Consider the following 22338-nt stretch of genomic DNA (forward strand, 5'->3'; position numbering starts at 1 on the left):
ATTTCTATGGATCATTTTCTCACAAACACTTATAGCACTTCCTAGGTGTCCAGCACTGTCCTGGAATGTTACAAATCATATGTTGACTTATTTAAGCTTCATGTAAGCACAGTGATATAGATAGATACTGTCAGCATGTCTATTTTATAGATGGCAAAACTGAACTATGGAGAGATTAGGTAACCTGTCCAAGGTCACACAGTTAATGATGTTAAAGCCAGGATTTGAACCCAGGCATCTGGCTCTAGGGTCCATGTTCTTGACTGCTGTGTTTGCTCTCCAATCTTTGTTAATGATTTAGTGGGAAATAAGTGAAGAGGTAATATTTGGGGATGGCATTAAACTGAAAGGCTTTTTTAGTGATGGCAATGAACTAGAGTCCCATGTAGAATCCATGTAGTAAAATGGGGGAAGCTCAGACTTTGAAGTCAGATAGTTGTGGGTTCAAACTCACTGCACCATTCGCTAGATGCATTCTTCAGTCTCAACACTTCACTACTTCTGGTGGTATTATACATCTCATCCTTGGTCAGGCCGTGGTCTCATGGTGAGTGGAGTATACTTCCAGGCCCCCCAACTCTGAGATTGGCCATGTGACTTGCTTAGCATGGGGAGTGCATGCCGTGGGTGGCCATTGTGTTCCTTGTGAATGCCCCAGTTTGGGTGGAGTAGAGTCACCCCAGCTAGGCTGCAGACAGATGAGTAAGATATAAATACTGTTGTGCGACTCACTCAGACTTTGTGCTTGCTTGTCTCTTTTCCCAAGTGTAAGGGAGGACAAGTCTTATTTTGTCAACTGTAAGCAGTGAGATGACAACATCCTCTTAGTGAAGCTGTGGGAACTTAATGAGATAATCGTGTACATGAATGTTATTGAAGTAAAACTAACAGTTTCTAAAACTCACAGTTCGACTTAAAGAATTGGTAATAGGGGCGCCTGGGTGGCGCAGTCGGTTAAGCGTCCGACTTCAGCCAGGTCACGATCTCGCGGTCCGGTCCGTGAGTTTGAGCCCCGCGTCAGGCGCTGGGCTGATGGCTCAGAGCCTGGAGCCTGTTTCTGTTTCTGTGTCTCCCTCTCTCTCTGCCCCTCCCCCGTTCATGCTCTGTCTCTCTCTGTCCCAAAAATAAATAAACGTTGAAAAAAAAATTAAAAAAAAAAAAAAAGAATTGGTAATAAAGTTAGGATCAATATCAAAATTTTTAACGTTTAAAAAAGGAAGCATGGAATTAGAACAAGATATTCCTTCTGTTGGTATAATATTTAAATAAATAATCCTTACCAAAGGCTGGTTAAGACCTATTTTCAAAATATCTATGTAGTCACAAATCATTCTTACCTATGCGTTAATGTTGGCTTCTTAACATATGTTTTTTTTTTTGTTTTTAAAAATAATGAATTACTTTTCTTTTTAAATAGTGTTTTGCTTGCCAGCTCAATCTAACCATCCTGCCTACTAAATTCACAGTATATATTTTTCACCCGGTGTATATTTCACTGGCAATAGCATCATTTAGGTATATGCAACAATTTCTATGTTTAGATTAGTTAAAACTCCCAAACATTGACATTACGTAGAAAATGTTTCCAAAGTACAGCATATGCATATGTCTAATGTAGAGTTCAACTGTAATTTAATAATTTAGAAGGGATAAAAAAAGGGAAGAGATAGATTGTTTCGATTTGCTTGGCTTGCATAAGCTAATACAACCTCAAGCTTTCTTACAATGTTTGTATAGTATACTTCTACATATTCAAAAAATGAGATCTCCAGCCAAGTAGAGAGAATGTGGAATCCTGTATCTTTTTACAATGAATCTTGTGGGATATTTAAAAACAGATGTATAGGGAAGATAACATGTAGAACTGTTACTATTTCCTGCACTGATATTAATGGACAAAATCCAAGGATAATTCTTCCATTCTGGGTTAATTATAAAATGCTGATGAGGCTTTCATGTCATAATTAGCATGCTTTAGCTTATTTTATCTCATATCTCTGGGTCAAAATCTGGTTCATTGACTTTTTTTTTTTTTCAGTGAGTTAGCCACAAATTTAAATGGTCTGTAATTATAATGGTGTTTGTTATTGGCCATCTAGTCTATAAACAAACCATGTGTCATACAGCAAGGTGGCAGATTGCCAGCATATCAGTGGTTAGTGATGTGCTGATAAGATGGCTCTCTGGGGGGAAAATAGCTCCAATGTAAAGTGTTTGCCAATGTCTGTGGTGTAAATATTCCCACTGTGGCTGATTTCTGGCTACCAATCATATAATACCAAGTTCTCAAAATTCCTAAATATATAATAATAAACTTTTGCAAGACAGTCTGAGCCAGTACCAGCCAGTACATCACTGAACAGTTAATACTTATAGACACTGGATTCTTATGTTGGAATAGTGATACTTTTAAATTCTCCTGTAATGCCTTCATTCAACTATAACTCATCCACTAAGTGAGGCCATTAAGGGTGCCTTAATTCTAGTAATTTAAGTCATAGACTACTTTGAGGAGCTAACCAGAGCTATAAACCTTCTTCACAAAAAAAAGTACACACTAAGAATTATGAATACAATTTCAGAGGCTTCTGGGACTTCTGACACTTGTTCATGGGTCTTTATGGACTAGACAATTTGGCAAGCAACGTTCTGAAGGTCATTGCTTTAGTTCACTAAGTTTGTGAATTACTAGAGAGCTCAAAAGTCACTGTTGAATTACAAAAGAGTATAATTACCAGCATTTTATTAATCATGTTTGCTGTGTGGCCTCTTTCATTATTGCAAAATGCAGAGATCATGAGGAATTCACAAGGAGATGATGAAGTCAACTATTGAGTAGCATTGAACAATTTGGCTTTAGTTTTTCCCTTTGTTCTACTAACTGTGTGTGAACCATTATATGAGCTAACTCTAAGACTTGTGACATTTGAATTTTTGTTTTGAAATATAAATTTCCTTTATGTATATGGATGCATGTGTGCATGTATATGTATATAAACAAAATCTCAACACTCCCCCCCCCCCATTTAATGCTAGGCTTAATTAAATCTATTGCTCCTGAAAACAAAAAAGAGATCAAAGCTGTAATCAAGCAACAAAATTACTAGCTTCAATTTTAGTGTTGTTTCTTTTTCTATCCATCTACCTACACCAGCAGCATATTTAGTCCTGGTCACTGGGAGTTGATGTTAAAGATGATGACTTTACTAGATCTTCATTTGAGAAGGTCTCTAAAAGATGAGAAGGAAATTCATTTCTCTTCCATTTCTGGAGTTTTGCTTTGCTGAGTCTTTTCAACTTAATCCCCAAATGACCCAAGGATTCTGCTCACCAACATAAACCATCACTGGAGAATTCTGATTCATTAAAGTTGGCTGTTAATTAGCAAAGAGATTTTTAAAAATATATATTGAATCACTTTGAAGATGATTGTTCAGTTAGGAAATAATGATGTCAGAGACCAATAACAGGATGGTTTATCAGTAGGATGGTTCATTCAATTTAGAGAAAATTCAGAGACTAAAAGCTGGAACTTGTATGTTTCGGCATCAGTAAGAATCTGGGGTTGGGAAGAACCTTCTGGTACTGTGGGCACAGCAAGGCATACTGTTACAATCACAACTGGTTAAACAGTGAACTGAAAGATATCCCGGTCAGAAACAGAATTTTAGTCTTTGGCTCTTAATGTGGTTTCATCTGGAGCTGTTCTTTGGCTCAGCACACTGGAATGTGAGTTCAACTAACTCACCACATATTTATTGAACCTCTACCATTGTGACAGATATACTACCAGGATCCCAGCAACAGCAAAAATGAACACAAGATACTTCACGCTTTTGAAAAATTTACATTCTGACAAAACAAGGATATAAATCCCTGAAATACGAACCAGAGTGAGGAAAAAGCTTAAGAGAGAGATTGACAAGTCAGATACCACATCTATTTGAATAAATCAAGCAGGGTTTTATGGAGGTGACACACCGAGATGGACATTGAAGGATGGGTAGGACAGCAACAGATGGAAACTAGAGACAAAGAGGGAATTTTATAAGCAAATATGTGCAGCTGGAATAACCAGGGCATATTTTCATAAGAAAAGCAAGTATTCTATTTTGAATAGAATATACATTACATGTGATTATATAATAGAAGAGGAGTCTGGGGGCGCCTGGGTGGCGCAGTCGGTTAAGCGTCCGACTTCAGCCAGGTCACGATCTCGCGGTCTGTGAGTTCGAGCCCCGCGTCGGGCTCTGGGCTGATGGCTCAGAGCCTGGAGCCTGTTTCCAATTCTGTGTCTCCCTCTCTCTCTGCCCCTCCCCCGTTCACGCTCTGTCTCTCTCTGTCCCCAAAAAAATAAATAAACGTTGAAAAAAAAATTAAAAAAAAAAAAAAGAAGAGGAGTCTGGAAGGTTGATTTTTCTTATATGTGCAAAGAGTGTTATATAGGTAATGAAGGATTTAGTCAGCTAAAGTCATAGGATTGAGACTAGTAGTTACTATATGATTGTTTTTTTTTCCCCTAGATAGTAGACCATACCTCTATGTATGGAGTAAGACTTCAGAAATCCATGTCTAGACAAAACTATGAAAACAACTAAGCCTGTGTTTGGTATAGTTTATGTCTCTTTTGACCCTCCACCATGGCCTTCTCCATCTTCCCATTCTTTTCTAAGTAGAACTTATATCTGATCTGATTCCTGGTGAGGAATGACTGAGAATGATGTGCGGATTAGGAAAGTGGGAATAAATAGTTCTAAGGAGCATCCCCATATTATCAGGAGGATTCTTCAAGTAAGAGGCTTCAAAATTCTAATGTATCATATTAAAAAGGCCAAATATGAGGCAGTAGGATAAAAAGTTTGCTGTGGAAGAACACTGGTATGGTTCCCTTGAGTCATATAAAGTAACATACCATCTACATGTCTTCCTTTTATATCTCACAGGGGCCATTGGTTGTGAGAGTTAGAGCCTGACTCAGAGTATGGATGACTCAGGACAAACTGTTTCCGAAAGTGAAAATCACTCAAAGTATAGGTGTCATTCTTTACTGGTCATGATTTTTTTTTTCTTTCCATGAACTAGTGAAGGAGCATGAGGCAGTTAGGATGGTGGAAAGGAAGCTAAAACTCAGAAGGTTCTGGGTTTTAGATACAGATTTGGTAGCAATTTGTTTAAACACACACACACACACACACACACAATTAGAAGTGGGTATATAAGTTGTAAGACTCATTTTACCTCCCTACTATCATGTAAGAAAGCATAAATTTTACAGGGTGTCCCTTCCTGTAGTATGGTGGCATAAAGGAATGTCAACTCTTTGAGTGTCCCTTTCATGGTGCCTGTCCACTACAGAGGGCTGTAGGGGGGTGCGAGCTGCTGACGGTTAACTGACAAGGGAACTGGGGACCTGCATCTTCAGTCAGCTCCACAAGGTGGCATTCTGTCAGGAAGATGTTCCGCTGGGCAGGTGGCCCCTGTTGGTGGTGCTGAGAGTGCCCCTGTTTGCAGGGAGAGATCACATTCCAGAATGCTGCCCGGAAGCGGCGCGAGAGTAGGTTATAGATAATGGGGTTGACGGCTGAGCTCAGGTAGAAGAAGACACCTGGAACACAGGAGATTAAAAAAGAGACATGTTGAGGAGTGAGAGGCATGGTAGAATGAAGCATAGCTATTTAACAAAGGCCTAGCATACCTGTGATTGCCTCTTTTGGAAGTAATAACACATACAAGACTCTAATTGAGAATACAAAATGTTCTGAACAGATCTACCACCTGTGTGTTTAGGAATCAAACACAGAAAGATTAAAGAGTCTTGGAAAAATTTAGGCCGGCATGGGATCTCTCTGAGATGCTTGGCAAATTCCTTTGATCCCCACTTGTTTAATTAAAGAACATGCTCTGATAGCATTAACGAGAGAGATGCTTAAGTATCAGAGGAAAGAGAGATGTTTTTATCTCATTGGAGCTTTGCTTAAATCTATAATTTGAAACTGCAAGTAATGGAGGAATGGTAAATCAGTTAAGTCATAGTCCCTGCTGAGATATCTTATAATACTAACTATCTCTTCAAAGAAATATTCCCCAATGCACTTTTCCTACCTAGTCTTTTCCCTTGATGGCTCCTCCCACCTTACTTTTAACTTTATTAATTGTATTTTTACATTTATTTTTCTCCACCAAATGCCTTGCACACTGACACTTTCCTGTTTGGCACACATGTTTCTTTTATTTCTATGTCTATTTTATTCCCCAAGACCCAAGATGAGCCTAAGGTTGAGAATCAGAGAACTTTGTTTCTGATCTTACTTAGCCTTGCTCATTCTGTGACTTTAGACGGAAGTGGTACTTCTTTTCTCTGTAAAATGGGAATAGTAATACCACTCTAACCCACCTCCCTGAATTACTGTGAGGATAAAGTTGAGACGCTATCCACAGAGGGATTGAGAATGGCTAAGAATGTAAAAAAAGTGATAGGTACTGTCATTAACATGTTCGTTGTTGTCCTCATTTATATAGTTCAGGACACACAGAGTGCCATACACCCTATGCACAGAACTGGTCAGGGAGGAATATAGAAGGAGAATATTGCTATGGGCTGTTAATTCATTCAATAAGTAAATATGATTGAATCCTTATTCTCTGCCAGAAACTTTGAGGCATATTGGTAGGCAGTGGATTTAGACTTTGGTCTCCAAGGACATGGAATAGTATTATAGAGGCAAGACCTATGCCTAACTTCAACAGTAAACAAAAGAACTCTACCAAACTATATCTGTTTATATATATATCATATATATAGATATATATGATATATCTATATGAGATATATCTATATCTATATCTATATCTATATCTATATCTATATCTATATCTATATCTATATATATCTCATATATATATGACTGACAGTCATCCTATGGAAATTCACATAATGGCATAAACACAAGGACCATGATGGTCATGAAGGATTTAATGGGGTGCTTAAATGTTGCCTACCCTGAATTGGGCAGGAGATAACTGGGGAAGAGATAAGAGAGTACTTCAGGTCGAAGCTAAATGTGCAGAGGCAGGAATGGTTATATTGTGCAGGAATAATGCAGACACGCACAACCCTCTAATTAACCAGTTTGACAAGTATATGATTTATGAATGGAAATACATAACTTGAGGATCAAAAGGCAAGTTGGGGGCATTTTTTTGTAGCATTTAGAAGGTTTAGACTTCATCTGGTTGGCAATGTGGGGGAAGAGAGATGATTTTTAACTGGAAAATATTAATATAAATGTTGTAACTTGAAAATCTTAAAATGGTTGTCTTGATGCATCTGGAGATGTAGAGTCAACTAGTTGTCTCATGTGATCTTGTAGTGTTTTCCAATGTATTTAATCACTTTCTTTTTTCGCAGCTTAACCACAAAGATAAGCTAAGAGCTATAAATATTTTTGAGATTTCACCCAGAATTAGTAATTAATTTAACATGGAGGAATATACCCATGTCAAGGTATAAACCATAACACAAGGCTTCCTGAGTACAAAAGAAAGGATGATTGAATATAGATAACATACATGGCACTCAATATACCTAGGAACACTGTTGTTTTTGCTTTATGCACACCTGCAACTTAACGTGCACAAGTTGCTTTTATCTGTTTTTTTCTGGTGAGGTCTTTGATGATCTAATGTGCCCATAGAAGCAGCCAGTGACTAGCCAAGGTAGAGGGACAATGTGGTCTGCACGTAAGTCTAACAGTCACCTTTGCTGAGAAAGAGGGATACAGGTGACCATTCTCTGCTCCATTTTGGGAGAAAGAATCTTGAACTTGAAGTTGGACAACTTGGGCTGGAACACTGTTTTTACTATTTGCCAACCAAGTGACTTTGGGCAAGACATTTCTTTCTTGTGGAACTGTTCTTTCAGCTGTAAAAGGTGATGATAATATCTACTTACTAAGCTTTTGTGATGACTATAGAAAGATATATAGCATTGTGCAGCTTAAAAAGGCTCTTTAATAGCTATTATTTCATTTACTTCTTACCAACAGCGCATGGTTTGTATAGGGCAGGCATTATTGCCATTTTCCAGTTGAGGAAACTATGGCATGAAGGAATCCACATTCTTCAGATCACACAGGATATTAATAATGGAAATGAAGTGCAAATCCAGGTCCTCTGACTTAATGATCTTTCCATTGTTATTTCCACCCTATTCCATGGTATCCTTAACAAGCAACATTAAAGTAGCCTAAAAACAGATCCTGATGCCTCATGAATGCCCTTTGGTTAGTTTTCATGAGGATTTAATACTTGCTGAAGACAATATGAGATTTTAGGGACATCGATATTTAATAAAAACCAATTCAGTTATGTGGGCTTTGGATGCAAAACAAAGGAATCACTTCTTAGACCATTTTCCTGCTGTAATCACCAGGCTTAGAGTTGAGGTCTTCAATAAAGTAGGCTCTACAATAGTGATTTGGTATATTTCTTTTGGATAAGTAACATGCCTAATCAATACATGAATAAAAAATCAAATGTGTTCTTTATTGTATGGTGGGGTCCGCATAATGATTAGTATATATAAATAGAACCTAAGTGAGATTAAAAAGTAGATACTTGTGATATAACCAAACCAGCCAAAATTTTACCTGACACCACATGGATGAGATTGAACACAGCAGCCAGGGATTCAGTCCACTCCTCCACAAAGCTGAAGAAGAGCCGATCAATGTGGAATGGGGCCCAACAGACAGCAAACACTAAGACCAAGACAACTGGAAAAGGATGATGAATGAAAGAGCAAAGGACAGTCAAGGCAAGGATAGGTATATAATGCCCACTCTGAATCCAGCCATTCCTTCTAGCATTTCCCCTCCACCATCTTTTTAATCATTTAATCATCTAGATCCTAAAGAACCTCTACATAGAACACTTACACATGAGAGTGAATTGTATAGGATTTAGGGTCAGTTTCCGTATGATTGTATAAGATTTCTTGTACAATATGAGTTTACTTTAGAACGCTTAAAATAGTACTGACTTTGTTCAAAGCTGAAAACATTCTATTGTGGAAAATATGTTGCAAGAAGGTTGCTGGTACCACATAAATGGGTTATATGAATAAAATGATTGGGTTCAAGCAATTGGTGTTCTTTTAAGTCCTAGATTAATAACAAACTATTGATACAGTATATAGTATAAATGTTGTATGAATTTATCTTTTTACTCTAGAAATAATTAGAAACTTATGCAAATTCAGTCATTCTGTAAGGGGTGGGAGGGACATAAAGAAAGAAAAATCATGAGCGTTATATTGCTTTACAAGCATCTTTTGATTGAGGTGGAGATGTGTCTATTATAACTTTTCTATGGTACAGATTGCCTCACAATTTTTTTTTGTTTTTACTTTTTGTTTTTATAAAATTACAGATTCACAGAAATACACTATTGCCCAGGGTTTTTTTTTTGTTTTTGTTTTTGTTTTTGTTTTTTTAATTTTCAGCTCCTAAGACAGAGATTAGTGCTACCATATTTTCTCTTTGGGGCATTTAATCTTCACCAATATAAACATGTATGTTTTTTTGTTTTCTCTTCTGAAGTTGTAAAATACTTTTATTTCTCAAGACATGATGCTTGAGATTTCCCTCAGGAAAGTCTTGTAGGGACTAGCGGGGAGATGGGAATATAGATGAAACAAGATTAGTTGTGGGTAATATTTAAAGCTGGGTGATGGGTACATGGGTGATCATTTTACAATTCTCTGAATTTGTGAGTGCATTTGAAGTTTCCACGGTAAACGGTGTGGTATGCCTGTGTGGTGTAGTTTCAAGAATATCTGAATGTTTCTTTTGAGTTTACCAACCCCCCCTCCGCTGCCCTTCTACCAGAAAAAGTCCCTAATCTGCTCACTACTGCCTACAAATCCCTTTAGTTAAAAATTTAATTACTGTTAACATGGAACACTCCAACCCCAAAGGCATATACTTTACTGTATATTTTATCACAGTGACTTTAATGTGCATACACTTCAAATCTTTTTGCGAGAGCAGATTATGATCAAGGAGGAAGGGGAGAGAGAGATTATAAAGACATGAGATTTCTTAATAGGGAAAGTCAGGTGCCAACAGGGGCTAAGCGATTTCTAAGATGATGACTACTAGAATTGAAAAGACAGGCTTTAGTGACTTCACAGGATTTTTGCTCATAAACACCACATAGTTAGAGTAAGTGTTTTATATACCTATTAGCCTGAAGGATATGTTTCTTTCAAATCTTTGGTTTTGTCTTGGGAAGTTTATTATAAATCTCCTTTCCTCCTTTCTCATCAATATTTCTCATATGCTAGTGCAGGACTATATATATATATCTTAATATTTACTTATTTTTGAGAGTGCGGGAGGGGCAGAGAATAAGGGAGACAGATAATCCCAAGCAGGCTCCAGCCGTCAGTACAGAGCCTGAGCCCAACGACAGATCTCACGAACCCTGAGATCATGACCTGAGCAGAAACCAATAGTTGATGCTTAACTGACTGAACTGAGCCACCCAGGCACTCCAGGACCACATATTTTTATAGCACTCTTTTGGGAGAGTGTAGAGCAGTGCCCGGATTTTTAAAAACACCTTATCTATACAAAAGAGTGTATTGTTTTATATAAAATCATATGATGTTATAGGTGGTATGACTGCTTACAGTTACTCTTGGCCACATGTTATTAATCTGGAATTAAAAGATCCTAGGGAGTCCAAGGATGGGTGTCAACAGGTTCGTGATCCCCTGAAAAGGATTATACAATGTTTGTGTATGTGTATTTGTACATTTTCTGAGGGGAGAGTTCACAGCTTTCATTGTATTTAAAAAAATTAAAAAAGCAACTCATAACACAAAATAGGTTAAAAATAACCTGCTCAGTTTAGAGAGGAAAAGAAATGCTCAAAATCTCAGAGAGTGAGATTTGCCAAATACCTCAGAGAGTATTACAATGACACAATTCAGGGCATTGTTTGAGGGTTAAAAAGTGAAATAGAAACAAAACAGAAAGGTCCTAGGAGGCTGAGAAAACCAAGGAAGACCAGACCTCAACATCTTGTTTCAGAATTTTGATTCTGACCCCAGCAACGCTTTCTCAGTACCAAATGCAACTCCTTTGCTTTCACAAACAAACAAACCCCAAACAAAATGCAGGACTCACATAGCATCTTGGTGACTGATTTTCTGGCAGGTCTTTGAATATTTGCAGTCATTTCATCTGCCCCAAGCAGTTGGTCCTTCTTTAGCTGCAAGGGAAGTGGAAAAGTTGCTAAGGGAGGTAAACATTTTTTTCCTCCTGTTAAGATCTGAGAAATGTAGCTCTAACACTCATTTTGCAGACAAAAAACTGGGACACAAAGAAATGTAAGAATTTGTCAAATGTTTAACAATAAGTTGGAGGTGGAGTTGGATCCAAGTCACCTAAATCAACAGGATCGAGGGTTGTGGCCACGTTGCAATGCAACCATTTATCATACGCTATTCTGTAGAACCCTGGTTATATAGTATGTTAACGGGTATTCTATAAAAAATGTGAAATTCTAAAGTAAAAAAAAGTTAGGTAGGCAATTCATTCATTCATTCATTCATTCAATAATAATCAGATATCTTTGAGAATGGAATCCCTCTGCTATAGGGTAGGTAGGCAGTAAAAAACAAAAACAGATATTGTTTCTGCTTCATAAATTTTATAGTCTTTATTGTGAGTCTTCTCAGTGTCTTTAAGGTGCTGATGGACATTATGAACATTTTCCTGGGGGTTCATGTATCACCCTTCCCTCATCCCCACCTTCCACACCCCACATCTCCAACCCCAACCTCAAAGGAGATAGTGCTTCTTTGACTAAACAATTTCCCCCCACCCAACCCTTTTCAGTGGAATACTTACTATATCTTAAGAAGCGCAATCTGGGAAATTCTATGTTAATAATGTTACTGATAAGACTGCACATGTTTCTGAATTTAGATGTGGAATATACTCATCCTGTTGCAAGAGGTGGTGATCCTTGAAGTCTCTAAAAATGTCAAATATTAACACCACTGTACATGCAATTTTTCCCGCCCTGTTCAAGTCCCATCTACTTCTACAAGACTCTGGTGGTCCTGCAGCCCATTATCCTCTCCTTCCTCTCAACTCCCTTAGCACTGAAGATCTGCATCGTTTACCTAGTTGTGGAATTTTCTTCTTTTCAACTTACATATTTTTAGTTGGTGGGGTTATACAATTATAAAGAAACCATAAAGAAAGCTTTAAGGACTCATGACAAACTACTATCAAGTATCTACAAGACAGTACAGTATGTGTTTGTGCTTGACTCTCTAGCACTTATTCTCTTCTTTTCCTACCAATGGTACCATGACTTTCCTTTAGGAAATTAACGCTTTCTCCATTCCTAGGCATTCGTTAATTTGGATGGCAATGATCCCATCTCCAGCTCCAGGTTCAGACCCTAAATAATTTAGCTCCTTTCCATCAGTCACAGTGATTAGATGATTGGAATCAATGGGGTTTCAGATTCTTGCTTGTACTTCTAGGAATTGAAGCTTTATTTCTCTCTTATTGGGACCCCTTCTTGTTCTCTGCATGGAATTCTGGAATACAACAGCTATTTTTTTTTTTTCCACCACAAGGAAAGTGCTGGGAGCCACGAATGACCTGTTGTGTGTATTTTGAGGTTGAAATCAACCTTATGGAAAGAAGAGCAAAGAAATAGAAATAAAGCTAGGTCTTTGAGAATATTGTGTGTTTTACAGAATTAAGCTTCATCAAAAGCCAGCTCCACCTCTTGATTTATCAGGTCTATACTGCCCTTCATATTTTGCCAGATTGAGTTGGGGTTCCCTCATTAGCAATGTAGAAAGTTCTGACACACTTATCAGGGCCATCAGGTGGAAGGAACATTCAACTTATTCTATATAGTCTTGGGTAGATTAGGATCAGATTGTTGAATTATAAGAAAATGTATTCCAGTTCAAGATAAAAAAGAGTTTGGTGTGGGTATGTGCAACAGTAGAACAGACTGCTCTTAGAATCAGTGACCTTCCTGAGCTGGATGGCATTTTTATAGAACGCTTTAGAGAAGGTATTTAAAATTAAATAAGAGTTGGGGGCACCGGGGTGGCTCAGTCAGTTAAGCGTCCGACTTTGGCTCAGGTCATGATCTTGCCATCTGTGAGTTCAAGCCCTGAATTGCACTCTGTGATGATAGCTAAGAGCCTGGAGCCTGCTTTGGATTCTATGTCTTCCTCTCTTTGCCCCTGCCCCACTTGCGCGCGCTCTCTCTCTCAAAAAATAAATACACATTAAAAAATAATTTTAAATTAAACAAGACTTGGAAGAGAGGGCCATTAAAAGTTGCCTACAGAGTTAAACAAAGGAGTATCCTGTCTCTCTGACAAACATGTTAGCTCCTAGAAGTCAGGTAGCTCTCAGGACCACACCAGCCCTGAAGCATCACTTGGATAATTAACCAACCTGACCAATCTGTCTCTGAATATACTGGTGCTCTCTACGTACACCCGTGTCTTTACAAAGTAAGGGACTAAGGAGTCTGTGAGATTTAACCCTTCCAAGGTCATCTAGAACTTGGAAACAAGAAAGAAAAATATTATGCAGTTATTAGGAATGGACAGGAGGAAACTGACAATAATGTTATTAATGTAATAGTAAAACAAAATAATGCAGGTGTAGTGCTCATCTCAGTTCCTGGCACATGCTATTCAATAAGTATATATTGTCATTCTGGTTACTGTCCTCAGTTTACTCAAAAGACATAATAAAAACTGAATTTTGGTGAAACAGGGTTATTTATTCATATCTGTGGGGTCACTCATGTGGATTACTGAGTCCCTTCCAGAAATTCTCTCTCTCATGGCAACTGTCACCCACAAGCAGTACTTGTGTTGAGACAAAGAAGCAAACAGATGCACTGAGACAAAAACCTTATTGTTTAAGAGCAATAAATCAAACTGCACATCTTACTAACTCATCACTTAAATCTGCTAAAGGTTCTAATTATTTCCTAGTATTTTAATCTTATTTTTAAAGTTTATTTATTTTTGAGAGAAAGAGTGAGAGCTCAAGGGCAGGGGAGGGGCAGAGAGAGAGGGAGAGAGATAGAGTCCCAAGTAGGCTCTGCACTGTCAGCACGGAGCCTGATATGGGGCTTGAACCCACGAACCATGAGATCATGACCTGAACCAAAAGCAAGAGTCGGATGTCTAACCGACTGAGTCACCCAGGCACCCCCCATGCCATTTTTTAAATTTTGTCATTATTACAAGAGAGTCATTCCATAATTTGATTTCAGTCCAAAATTAAGAATAAACAACAACTATTGAGATCTATTAGTCCCTTCTTTGGGTGGGTTTAAAAGTTCTCATTGGTAATTTCTCTACTTAAAGTAATAGTTTCCTTAAATCAAACATAAAGCAAACAGTTCATACAGTTCTTTTATGAACAGGCTTCCTGTACAGTGTAGTTTGCAACGAAAAGAAAATTATATTAATAATTTCTTACTTTTCAGCTCTCATAGGTTTTAGTGATACAACTAACCAACTAGGGGGAAGAGTGAAAACTGAATATTTATGCATCTTATACATTGTTTCAGTGGAATTTGAAGGAGGCGGTATAGTAGAATAGAATGCACAATTTGTCTGGCTAATATTAACTACTGCTTTATGTTTGAATTATTTTATTTCCCTTCAGATGTTTAGCAAAAGTAGCTATTCATCCCTTAAGTATTCTCCCCACCCCTGCACTTCTAAAAGTCAAGATACAAAAAGAGGAGTGAAAAATTGTGGTTACTCTACAGGAAGTTCAGAGGCCTTCCTCTCCACTCACTTTAGCTGTGTGAGATAAAAGGTGAAGGGGAGGGCCATGTGGGGGATTCAGGTTGATCCACCACATTTATATATATATAATAATAATATATATTTATATATATGTATAAATATATGTATATATAATATATAAATATATTATATATAATATATAATAATATATATAATATATAATTATATATTATATATATATTATATTATATATATAATACATATATATAATATAATATATATATATAAATTCCACCACGTTTATATAGTTTGTGGAGACTAAGCTCCAGAATACCAAGAGATACTCCTAGCTTTTGTGTAAATATTTCCACAATCTGAACAAGATCTGTTTATTAAAAAAAAAAAATAGTGCAACTCTGTTTGGCATGGCTGGATTCTGCTACAATTCATAATATATCCTCTTCAATTCAAGTGTTAATGTTGCCCGCAGGAGTATAAGTACCAGGTGAGAGACCCAAAAGAGTTTCCCTCCCAGATGGGAAGAAACTTGCCTTGGGGTTGTCTACTTTCCATCTCTAACAGGTTTGAGCCTTGGAGAGCAGCTCAGTGGGTACTTGTATCCTGGAATGATGCAGCAGCACACATATGGCTCCCCTCTTTCTTCCTTGGTCCTGGGATTCCATCAAAGGGAAATCACCAGGAACCATGACCACGTACACAGGGACCAGGTGCAGCTAGAGTCAGGGAGAGTTTTCCTGAGGAAGTGTGGGTGAAGTAGGATTTAAAATATGAGTTAGAATTAGCAAAGCAAAAGGGATTGTGATTGTCAACAGTAGCAACATTTTGGGCAATGATGCAGCAAAGGGTACAGCCTGTGCAAAGGCCCCGAACGCCATAGTCTAGGGCCTATTTCTCCTAACTCCGTCTACAGATCTTTAATTCCTCTAGAAGTGATATTCTAAGTCGAGAGTTTTTCCCTGGTGTCCTCTGGGTAACAGCTCATCCTTCCTGAGAATAGGAATGGTCGAAGTTTCACTATACACACAAAGCAAACTAGATAGTTTCTAAGCTGTCATCTGAACTGTCACTTAGCTCCTGATACAAGGTAGCCTTAAGTTCATTACAGCAAAACAAAATGAAACACAAAGTAATTGGTTGGGGTGAAGGATATGTGTTTCCTACTCAAAGTTAAATACTTCTCCCAAATTAACCCAAGATAAATGATTGGTGTTGGATGAGATGGTATTGATAAGTTTGGGGTAGAGATTTCTCACAGGGCTCATGATATGTGGAATGATACAGAAATCCTTTTCCCCCAGTGATACACACACATTCCCCCAGTGATACACACACATTCTAAAGCTAGTCTGGGGTGACATGTATCTCTGGGAATAGAGGAGCCATCCCTCTAAGAGGAGAATGACAAAACTCCCTGCCTGATTAAATTTACTCCTGTGTCTGGACATCTGTGGTACTTAGAATTTGTTCTTCTTAGTTGGATTCTGCCACTCATCTTAGGCACAGCATGTATTTAAAAGGACCACTTGTGGGGCAGTCATTTCTGATATTCACCTTTCTCAAAGATGCACTGAGATGGGAGTACCTTGACTGTCACAGAATACATGGTGGCAGAGTCATCTTGAAACATATGATGTGAATGTGATGTTTGCTTTGTTTTCCCTTCATTATTAATTCTCGTTGTTCCTGCTCATGGATTTTTCTTTCTCATTTTTTTTTTTTTAGGTTATTACAGACTGCCAGAGCTATTGGGAGCCTTAGATATGATCTAATGTGACCTTTTCATTTTATAAATGTGAAAACTAACTCCAGGAGAGAGTTGTGTGGCTTGGCTAAAAGCATATTTTATGTGAGCTTCAGATCTGGGAATCTAAGTAGTCCTAAGACTGTTTACAAAACACAAGCTGCCTCCTTAAATGGGCATAAAACCGTCACAGTTAGATTTCATCTCTATGAATTTGAATGCAGAATGTACCAGGAGAGGAATTATATAGACTCACTACTACCCTCACCAAAAGTAGTTTCTCTCAGCTATTTTAGATTAAAAAAAAAAAAAAAAAAACCAACTCATGAGTATCATATCACCATGAGTATAGGAAAGGAACCTTCTCTAATTATAAGATACGTTGGAAACAAAGTGATAGTGTTTTATTAGTTCTGGCTATCACTTATCCCCACTTTCTTCTACTCTATCTTATGTGCTCTGTTCACTTCTTTGTCCCTCAGTTTCCATCTGATCAAGAGAAATCCAAGTTGGTCCCACTCAAGCCATATATATACATATATATATATATATATATATATATATATATATATATTGCATTTTAACCTGATATTTCAACCAAAGGGTCAAAGCAACCATAAGGAACAGTCTCACTTTAAAACTATATATCTGTCCTGGAGTAGAAGATAGAGATAGTTTATGTTATACACAGACCAAATTGGTACAGAGGAAAATCTCAGTGCAGGCGGTAGATGGGGACAGGAGACAACAGGATGTGGAGCAGTTTCTCCTGTGGTAGCCACTTTGTGCTGTTTAAAATGAGGCTCCCCATCAGGCCTACTGAATCAGGATTTCCCAGGGGTAAGGGCCTGCGCTTTGATACCCATAGTAAAATTTCTAGGAACTCCTAGATTTGAAAGCCACAGGCATAGAGGGAAGAATAATGGTAGATGAGTTGAAGGAAATGGTTTATAGTTGTGGTTAGTATTTGCCTGATTTGGGGCCGGTCCTTTAACTTCTGTTTGCCCTCTGAGCTCATTCTGTTTTCCTCTCTGCTTCCTTCCAATTCTGGACTTCTCCAAGTCTAAGTTCTTTTCTCTGAACTTTGAGTCAATGAGAGAAGAAGAGATACCACCCTAAGCCAGCGAGCTCGGATACTCACTTTGAGCCCCATGAGGTAGTAGAGGACACTGATGACAGTCATGGGGAGGATGTAGAAGAGGAAAGAGGTAACCTGGATGACGAAATTGTAGATCCATATGGGCTTGATGACCGCACAGGTGGCGGAGCCCGGGACCAAGGACCCATTGGGGAAGTAGTGCAGCTTGATGCCGTGAACGCTGGTGTTGGGCAGAGAGGAGAGGGCAGAGAAGCCCCAGACGAGGCCAAGGATCCTGAGAGCCCGCCGCCGGGTGCTCCTCAGTTTGGCCCGGAACGGGTAGAGGACGGCCACGTAGCGTTCCACGCTGACCGTGGTGACGCTGAGGACGGAGGCAAAGCACACCGTCTCAAAGAGGGCCGTCTTGAAGTAGCAGCCCACCAGCCCAAACAGGAAGGGGTAGTTGCGCCACATCTCGTAGACTTCCAGGGGCATCCCAAGGAGCAGGACCAGGAGGTCAGAGACGGCCAAGCTGAACAGGTAGTAGTTGGTGGGCGTCTTCATAGCCTGGTGCCGAAGAATCACCAGGCACACCAGGAAATTGCCGACGACTCCCGCGACGAAAATCAGCGCGTACACTGCAGTCACTGGGAAGAAGAAGTGGCTGCGTGGAGGCCCGTAGAGGAAGGCCAGGTAGTCCTCGGTGCTGTTCAGGTATTTCTGGGATGGATCTGCCAGTTCCTGCTGGTGGATCCAGGAAACGTTCTTGTGTTTTTCCATTACTGGTTTTAAACTGCAAGACCTGAGCCTCCTCTGATAGAGGCTTCTGTCCCAGGCTGAGCCAGAAAAGAAAGAGAAAGCAGGCAGGAAAGCACAGACTCAGGGGGGGCGGGAAAGAGGCTGGGGAAGCCTGAGTACTTCAGAAAGGCTGGGCTGCTCAGACCCGGATCCCTTTGGAAGAGATAGAGGCCCCGCCCCTGCACGGGCTGTGGGCCAATGAGTGTGTGTCAGACGCTCAGCCAGAGGACCCCTGGGCTGGAGGGCTGGCTTTGAAGCAGGAGCTGGAGAGGAGCGGGAGACGTTTCTCTGGATTGGAAGGAGCTGGGGAAACAGCTAACACAGAGGGTGATACTCTCACTTAAATAAGCCGTGGGTACTTTGAGCGTGCGTTTTGCAGAGCTGTGGGCGTCTGGATGGAAATACAAAATAAAGTTGCAGGGTCATGGATAGGAGAGTACAAATTTCCATTGATCCTTGTCACCTGCACAGCGTGACAAAAATGGGAGATCAATAGATTTCTCAAGTTATCTTGTTCCCTTGGAAATCCAGGGCTCTCTGGGGAAAGCATGATGAATGTGCCTTTCTGGTTTGTTTGCATCCACAATAGAATCCAAAGCCTGGAAAAACCCTTGTGCGACATCTAGCCCTGCCTGCTGTCTCTCACTTCGGTCTCTTTTGGCAGTGGCTTGCTGTACTAAAAGGCAGTGGGGTTTAAAATCAGGCACACCCGTAGAAATCATGTAAAGGCATTGGGATTGTTGCTCAGACTCTCCCAGCCTCATTTCCTTATCTGTAAATTGAAGATTTATTCACTCTATTTTATTCAACCAATACTTCTTGAGGGTTCACTGTGTTACCAGGCAATGTTCTAGGCTCTGTGGAAACATCAGCAGACAAGCAAAACAAAGATCTTTGTCATGTGGAGCTTTTCTGACTGTAGGGAATTCTGAAAATATTCAAGCAAACAAATAATAATACAATTTCAGATAATAACTTGTGTTGTGAGGGAAAGAAGGATATAGGACCATACACGCATAAGGCTGGGGGTGTTCTTTTATTAAGGATGGTCAAAGAAAAATTACATCAGGAAATGTCATTTGGGCTGAGGTCTGAATGATGAGAAGTCAGTCATAAAAGAGCAAAGGGTGATGCGCCTGGTTGGCTCAGTCGGTTGAGCGTCCGACTTCAGCTCAGGTCATGATCTCACAGCTGGTGAGTTTGAGCCCCATGTCGGGCTCTGTGCTGACAGCTCAGAGCCTGGAGCCTGCTTTGGATTCTGTGTCTCCCTCTCTCTCTCTGTCCCTAACCCACTCGCATTCTGTCTCTCTAAAAATAAATAAACATTAAAAAATTTTTTTGAAGAGCAAAGGGAAGTGCATTCCCAGCAAAAGTAATAGCAAGTGCAAAAGTCCTGAGGCAATAATGAGCTTGATGTGTTTCAGAAACATCAAGAAGACAAATGCAGGTGGGACTTAATGAGTGGACTTGCTTGAAGTGTCTGGTGGGGACCAGATCATGTAAATTTTTCCAGGATTTGATATAGCGTTTGGGTCTGATTCAGACTGCAGAGAGAAATCTTTGGAAAGTTTTGAGCAGGAGAATTAAGAAGGGTGAAGTATTAATAGGATGTAGGCAGGAGGCTGGTGCACTATTCTAAGTAAGAAATAGTAATGGCTGGGTTTACTATGGCAGCAGTAGATTTGAGAGATATCTGAATTCAGAAATATTTTTGCAAGGGATGGTACCTTATGTGGTTGTTGAGAAGATTAAATGAGAGTACTTATCTTAAAGCATCTTATCCTTAAGAGATGCTCACCAAATGTTAATTATTTTTTCCCTTTTGTTAAGTTGAATGATAAAACTGAGACGAAAGAGGTCAAGTGGCTTGTCCAAGAATAATATGTTGGTCACGATGGGGCAGTTTATGCTGCTGTAAGGAATGATATCTCAGTGGTTTAAAACAGCAACAATTTTTTTCTCACTACAAATTCGTCATTGGTCCCTAGGAGGGCCTGTCCCATGCTGTACTCACTCTGGGACTCAGGCTGATGGGATGATCACTATCTGGGACTTTGCTGATCATTGCAATAGAAAATGAGCTCTGGAAGGTCTCAGGTAATCATAAGCTCTAGTCCAGAAGTAAGTAATACATGCCACCTTTGCTCATAGCTCACAGCTCTTTGGCCAAGACTAATCATGTGCATCCACTCAAACACAATAGGGGCAGGAAGTGCTCTCCTACCATGTGCACAGAAGATGGAGAACCGGGAAAATTTGTGGAATAGCCTTAACAGTGACTTAGATAGCAAGTCATGACAGAGCCAGAACTTGAGCCCTCTCGTTCATGATGAGCTTTGTCGTTAAGATCACCATTAAGAAACTTTAATATATATTTCTGATAGAGTTTAAGTATTGGGATGCAGTATCTCATTGAGGTGCAGGGTCATTAAAATTATAAGGGTGAACAGGGGCGTGTGGGTGGCTCAGTCGGTTGAGCGGCTGACTTTGGCTCAGGTCATGATCTCCCGGTTTGTGAGTTTGAGCCCTGCATTGGGCTCTGTGCTGACAGCTCAGAGCCTGGAACCTGCTTCAGATTCTGTGTCTCCCTCTTTCTCTGCCCCTCCCACACTCAAGCTCTGTCTCTGTCTCTCTTTCTCAATAATATAATAAACAAATATTTCAAAAAAATTAAAAATTATAAGGATGACCAGTAGCAGATGTGAATTCTAGGCTGGGGAAGATACACACTATACAGGAAAACAAATTAAAGATTCAAAGACATATCTCTGTTGTGAAAGGTAGATTTAATCAAACAGAATGATGTCTAATAAGGGATGTGATAACAGGCTTGATGCAGGGAGATGATATAGAAGTGATAAAGGCATAGACTCTAGTGTAAGCTTGGGGTTCAAATCCTAGGCATTCCTCTTCCTAGCTGTGTGACCATAAGGAACTTCTCTAACCTCTGTGAGTCTCAATTATCCCATCAGCAAAATGAGTAAAATAGCAGTACTGCCTTTTAGGATTGCTGGTAGAGTGAAATAGTTCCTGATGAAATGCTTAATACATATTATTTAAAATAGTACAGCATTTTAAATAACTATGTAATAATAAGACATGTGATAAGATAATAATTTAATAATAAAAATGTATTTATTTGGGGGAGGTCAAAAAGACTTAAAGACTGGGAGATGTGGTTGGGAGTGTTACTGTGAAAAGGACTCCTCAGTTTTAATGAACTATCAGTACAGGAGAGCAAGTCAAAGTAGCCGCTAAGAAAGTATATGCACATCAATTCCCCAGCTCACCTGAGTCTGGATCTGCACCTTCTAGCCATGTGAAGATGGTGAGATTGATGAGGGGCATAGTATCCTGAAGGCAATGTTTGACGCAGGTTGGGAATGTTTTGCCTGAAGAAGACGGAAGTGGGATGTCGGGGTCACCTCCAAATATTTGACAACATATTTGGATGACACTTAAGGAAAGAGGGGAAGCACATGTATAGAAAACCCAAGGTAGCCACAACTGGGGGTCAATTTCCACTGGAATTTCCTGATAAGTAAATAGAAAACCTCTCAAAATTGTTCACCTCAATGAAAAGGAGCTTAAGTTTTTATCCACCAGTTTCTATCCCCCATTGTTTGAGGGCAGTAAATCCTTACATCTCTGAGGGGATGCTCATGGGTTGAACAAGCTTCCGTGTTGTCAGAGAAGGTTATGGGATAGAAATACAGCATGAACTTATGGCACACCTCCATCAGCAGAGGTAAGTCTGAGCGTGGACGGGGCTACTTTTTGTAGCTGTGGCTTGCATCAGGTGGGCCAGGGGGATGTGGCATGAAGGTACTGGTAGCATCTACTAAAATCTATAAAATTAAAAGAAAATACTGGCTG

The 22338-nt window shown here is 39.4% G+C and overlaps 1 protein-coding gene across 3 annotated transcripts in view; it reads right to left on the reverse strand.

The window, feature by feature from the left end:
* Positions 1–18583, reverse strand: part of NMUR2 (neuromedin U receptor 2) — a 40671-nt gene extending 22088 nt beyond the window's left edge. The window contains exons 1-4 of one of the 3 annotated variants that reach the window (XR_005797751.1): positions 17728–18583; positions 11193–11277; positions 8649–8774; positions 5186–5605 (exon numbers count right to left, since the gene is read on the reverse strand). Coding sequence is in view for 2 of the 3 variants with exons in the window: in XM_040498285.1 (XP_040354219.1) it covers positions 5334–5605; positions 8649–8774; positions 11193–11277; positions 17728–18444 (1200 nt within the window). In the remaining variant the exon portion in view is untranslated. Of the gene's footprint in view, positions 1–5023; positions 5606–8648; positions 8775–11192; positions 11278–17727 lie in introns of those variants that run through there. The other 2 variants (XM_040498285.1, XM_040498301.1) reach the window with 2 other exon arrangements.
* Between the last annotated feature and the right edge of the window lie 3755 nt (positions 18584–22338).

Source organism: Herpailurus yagouaroundi, unplaced genomic scaffold (genome assembly GCF_014898765.1).
Source record: "Herpailurus yagouaroundi ecotype Mexico unplaced genomic scaffold, PumYag 29, whole genome shotgun sequence".
Taxonomy (NCBI): Eukaryota; Metazoa; Chordata; class Mammalia; order Carnivora; family Felidae; genus Herpailurus; species Herpailurus yagouaroundi.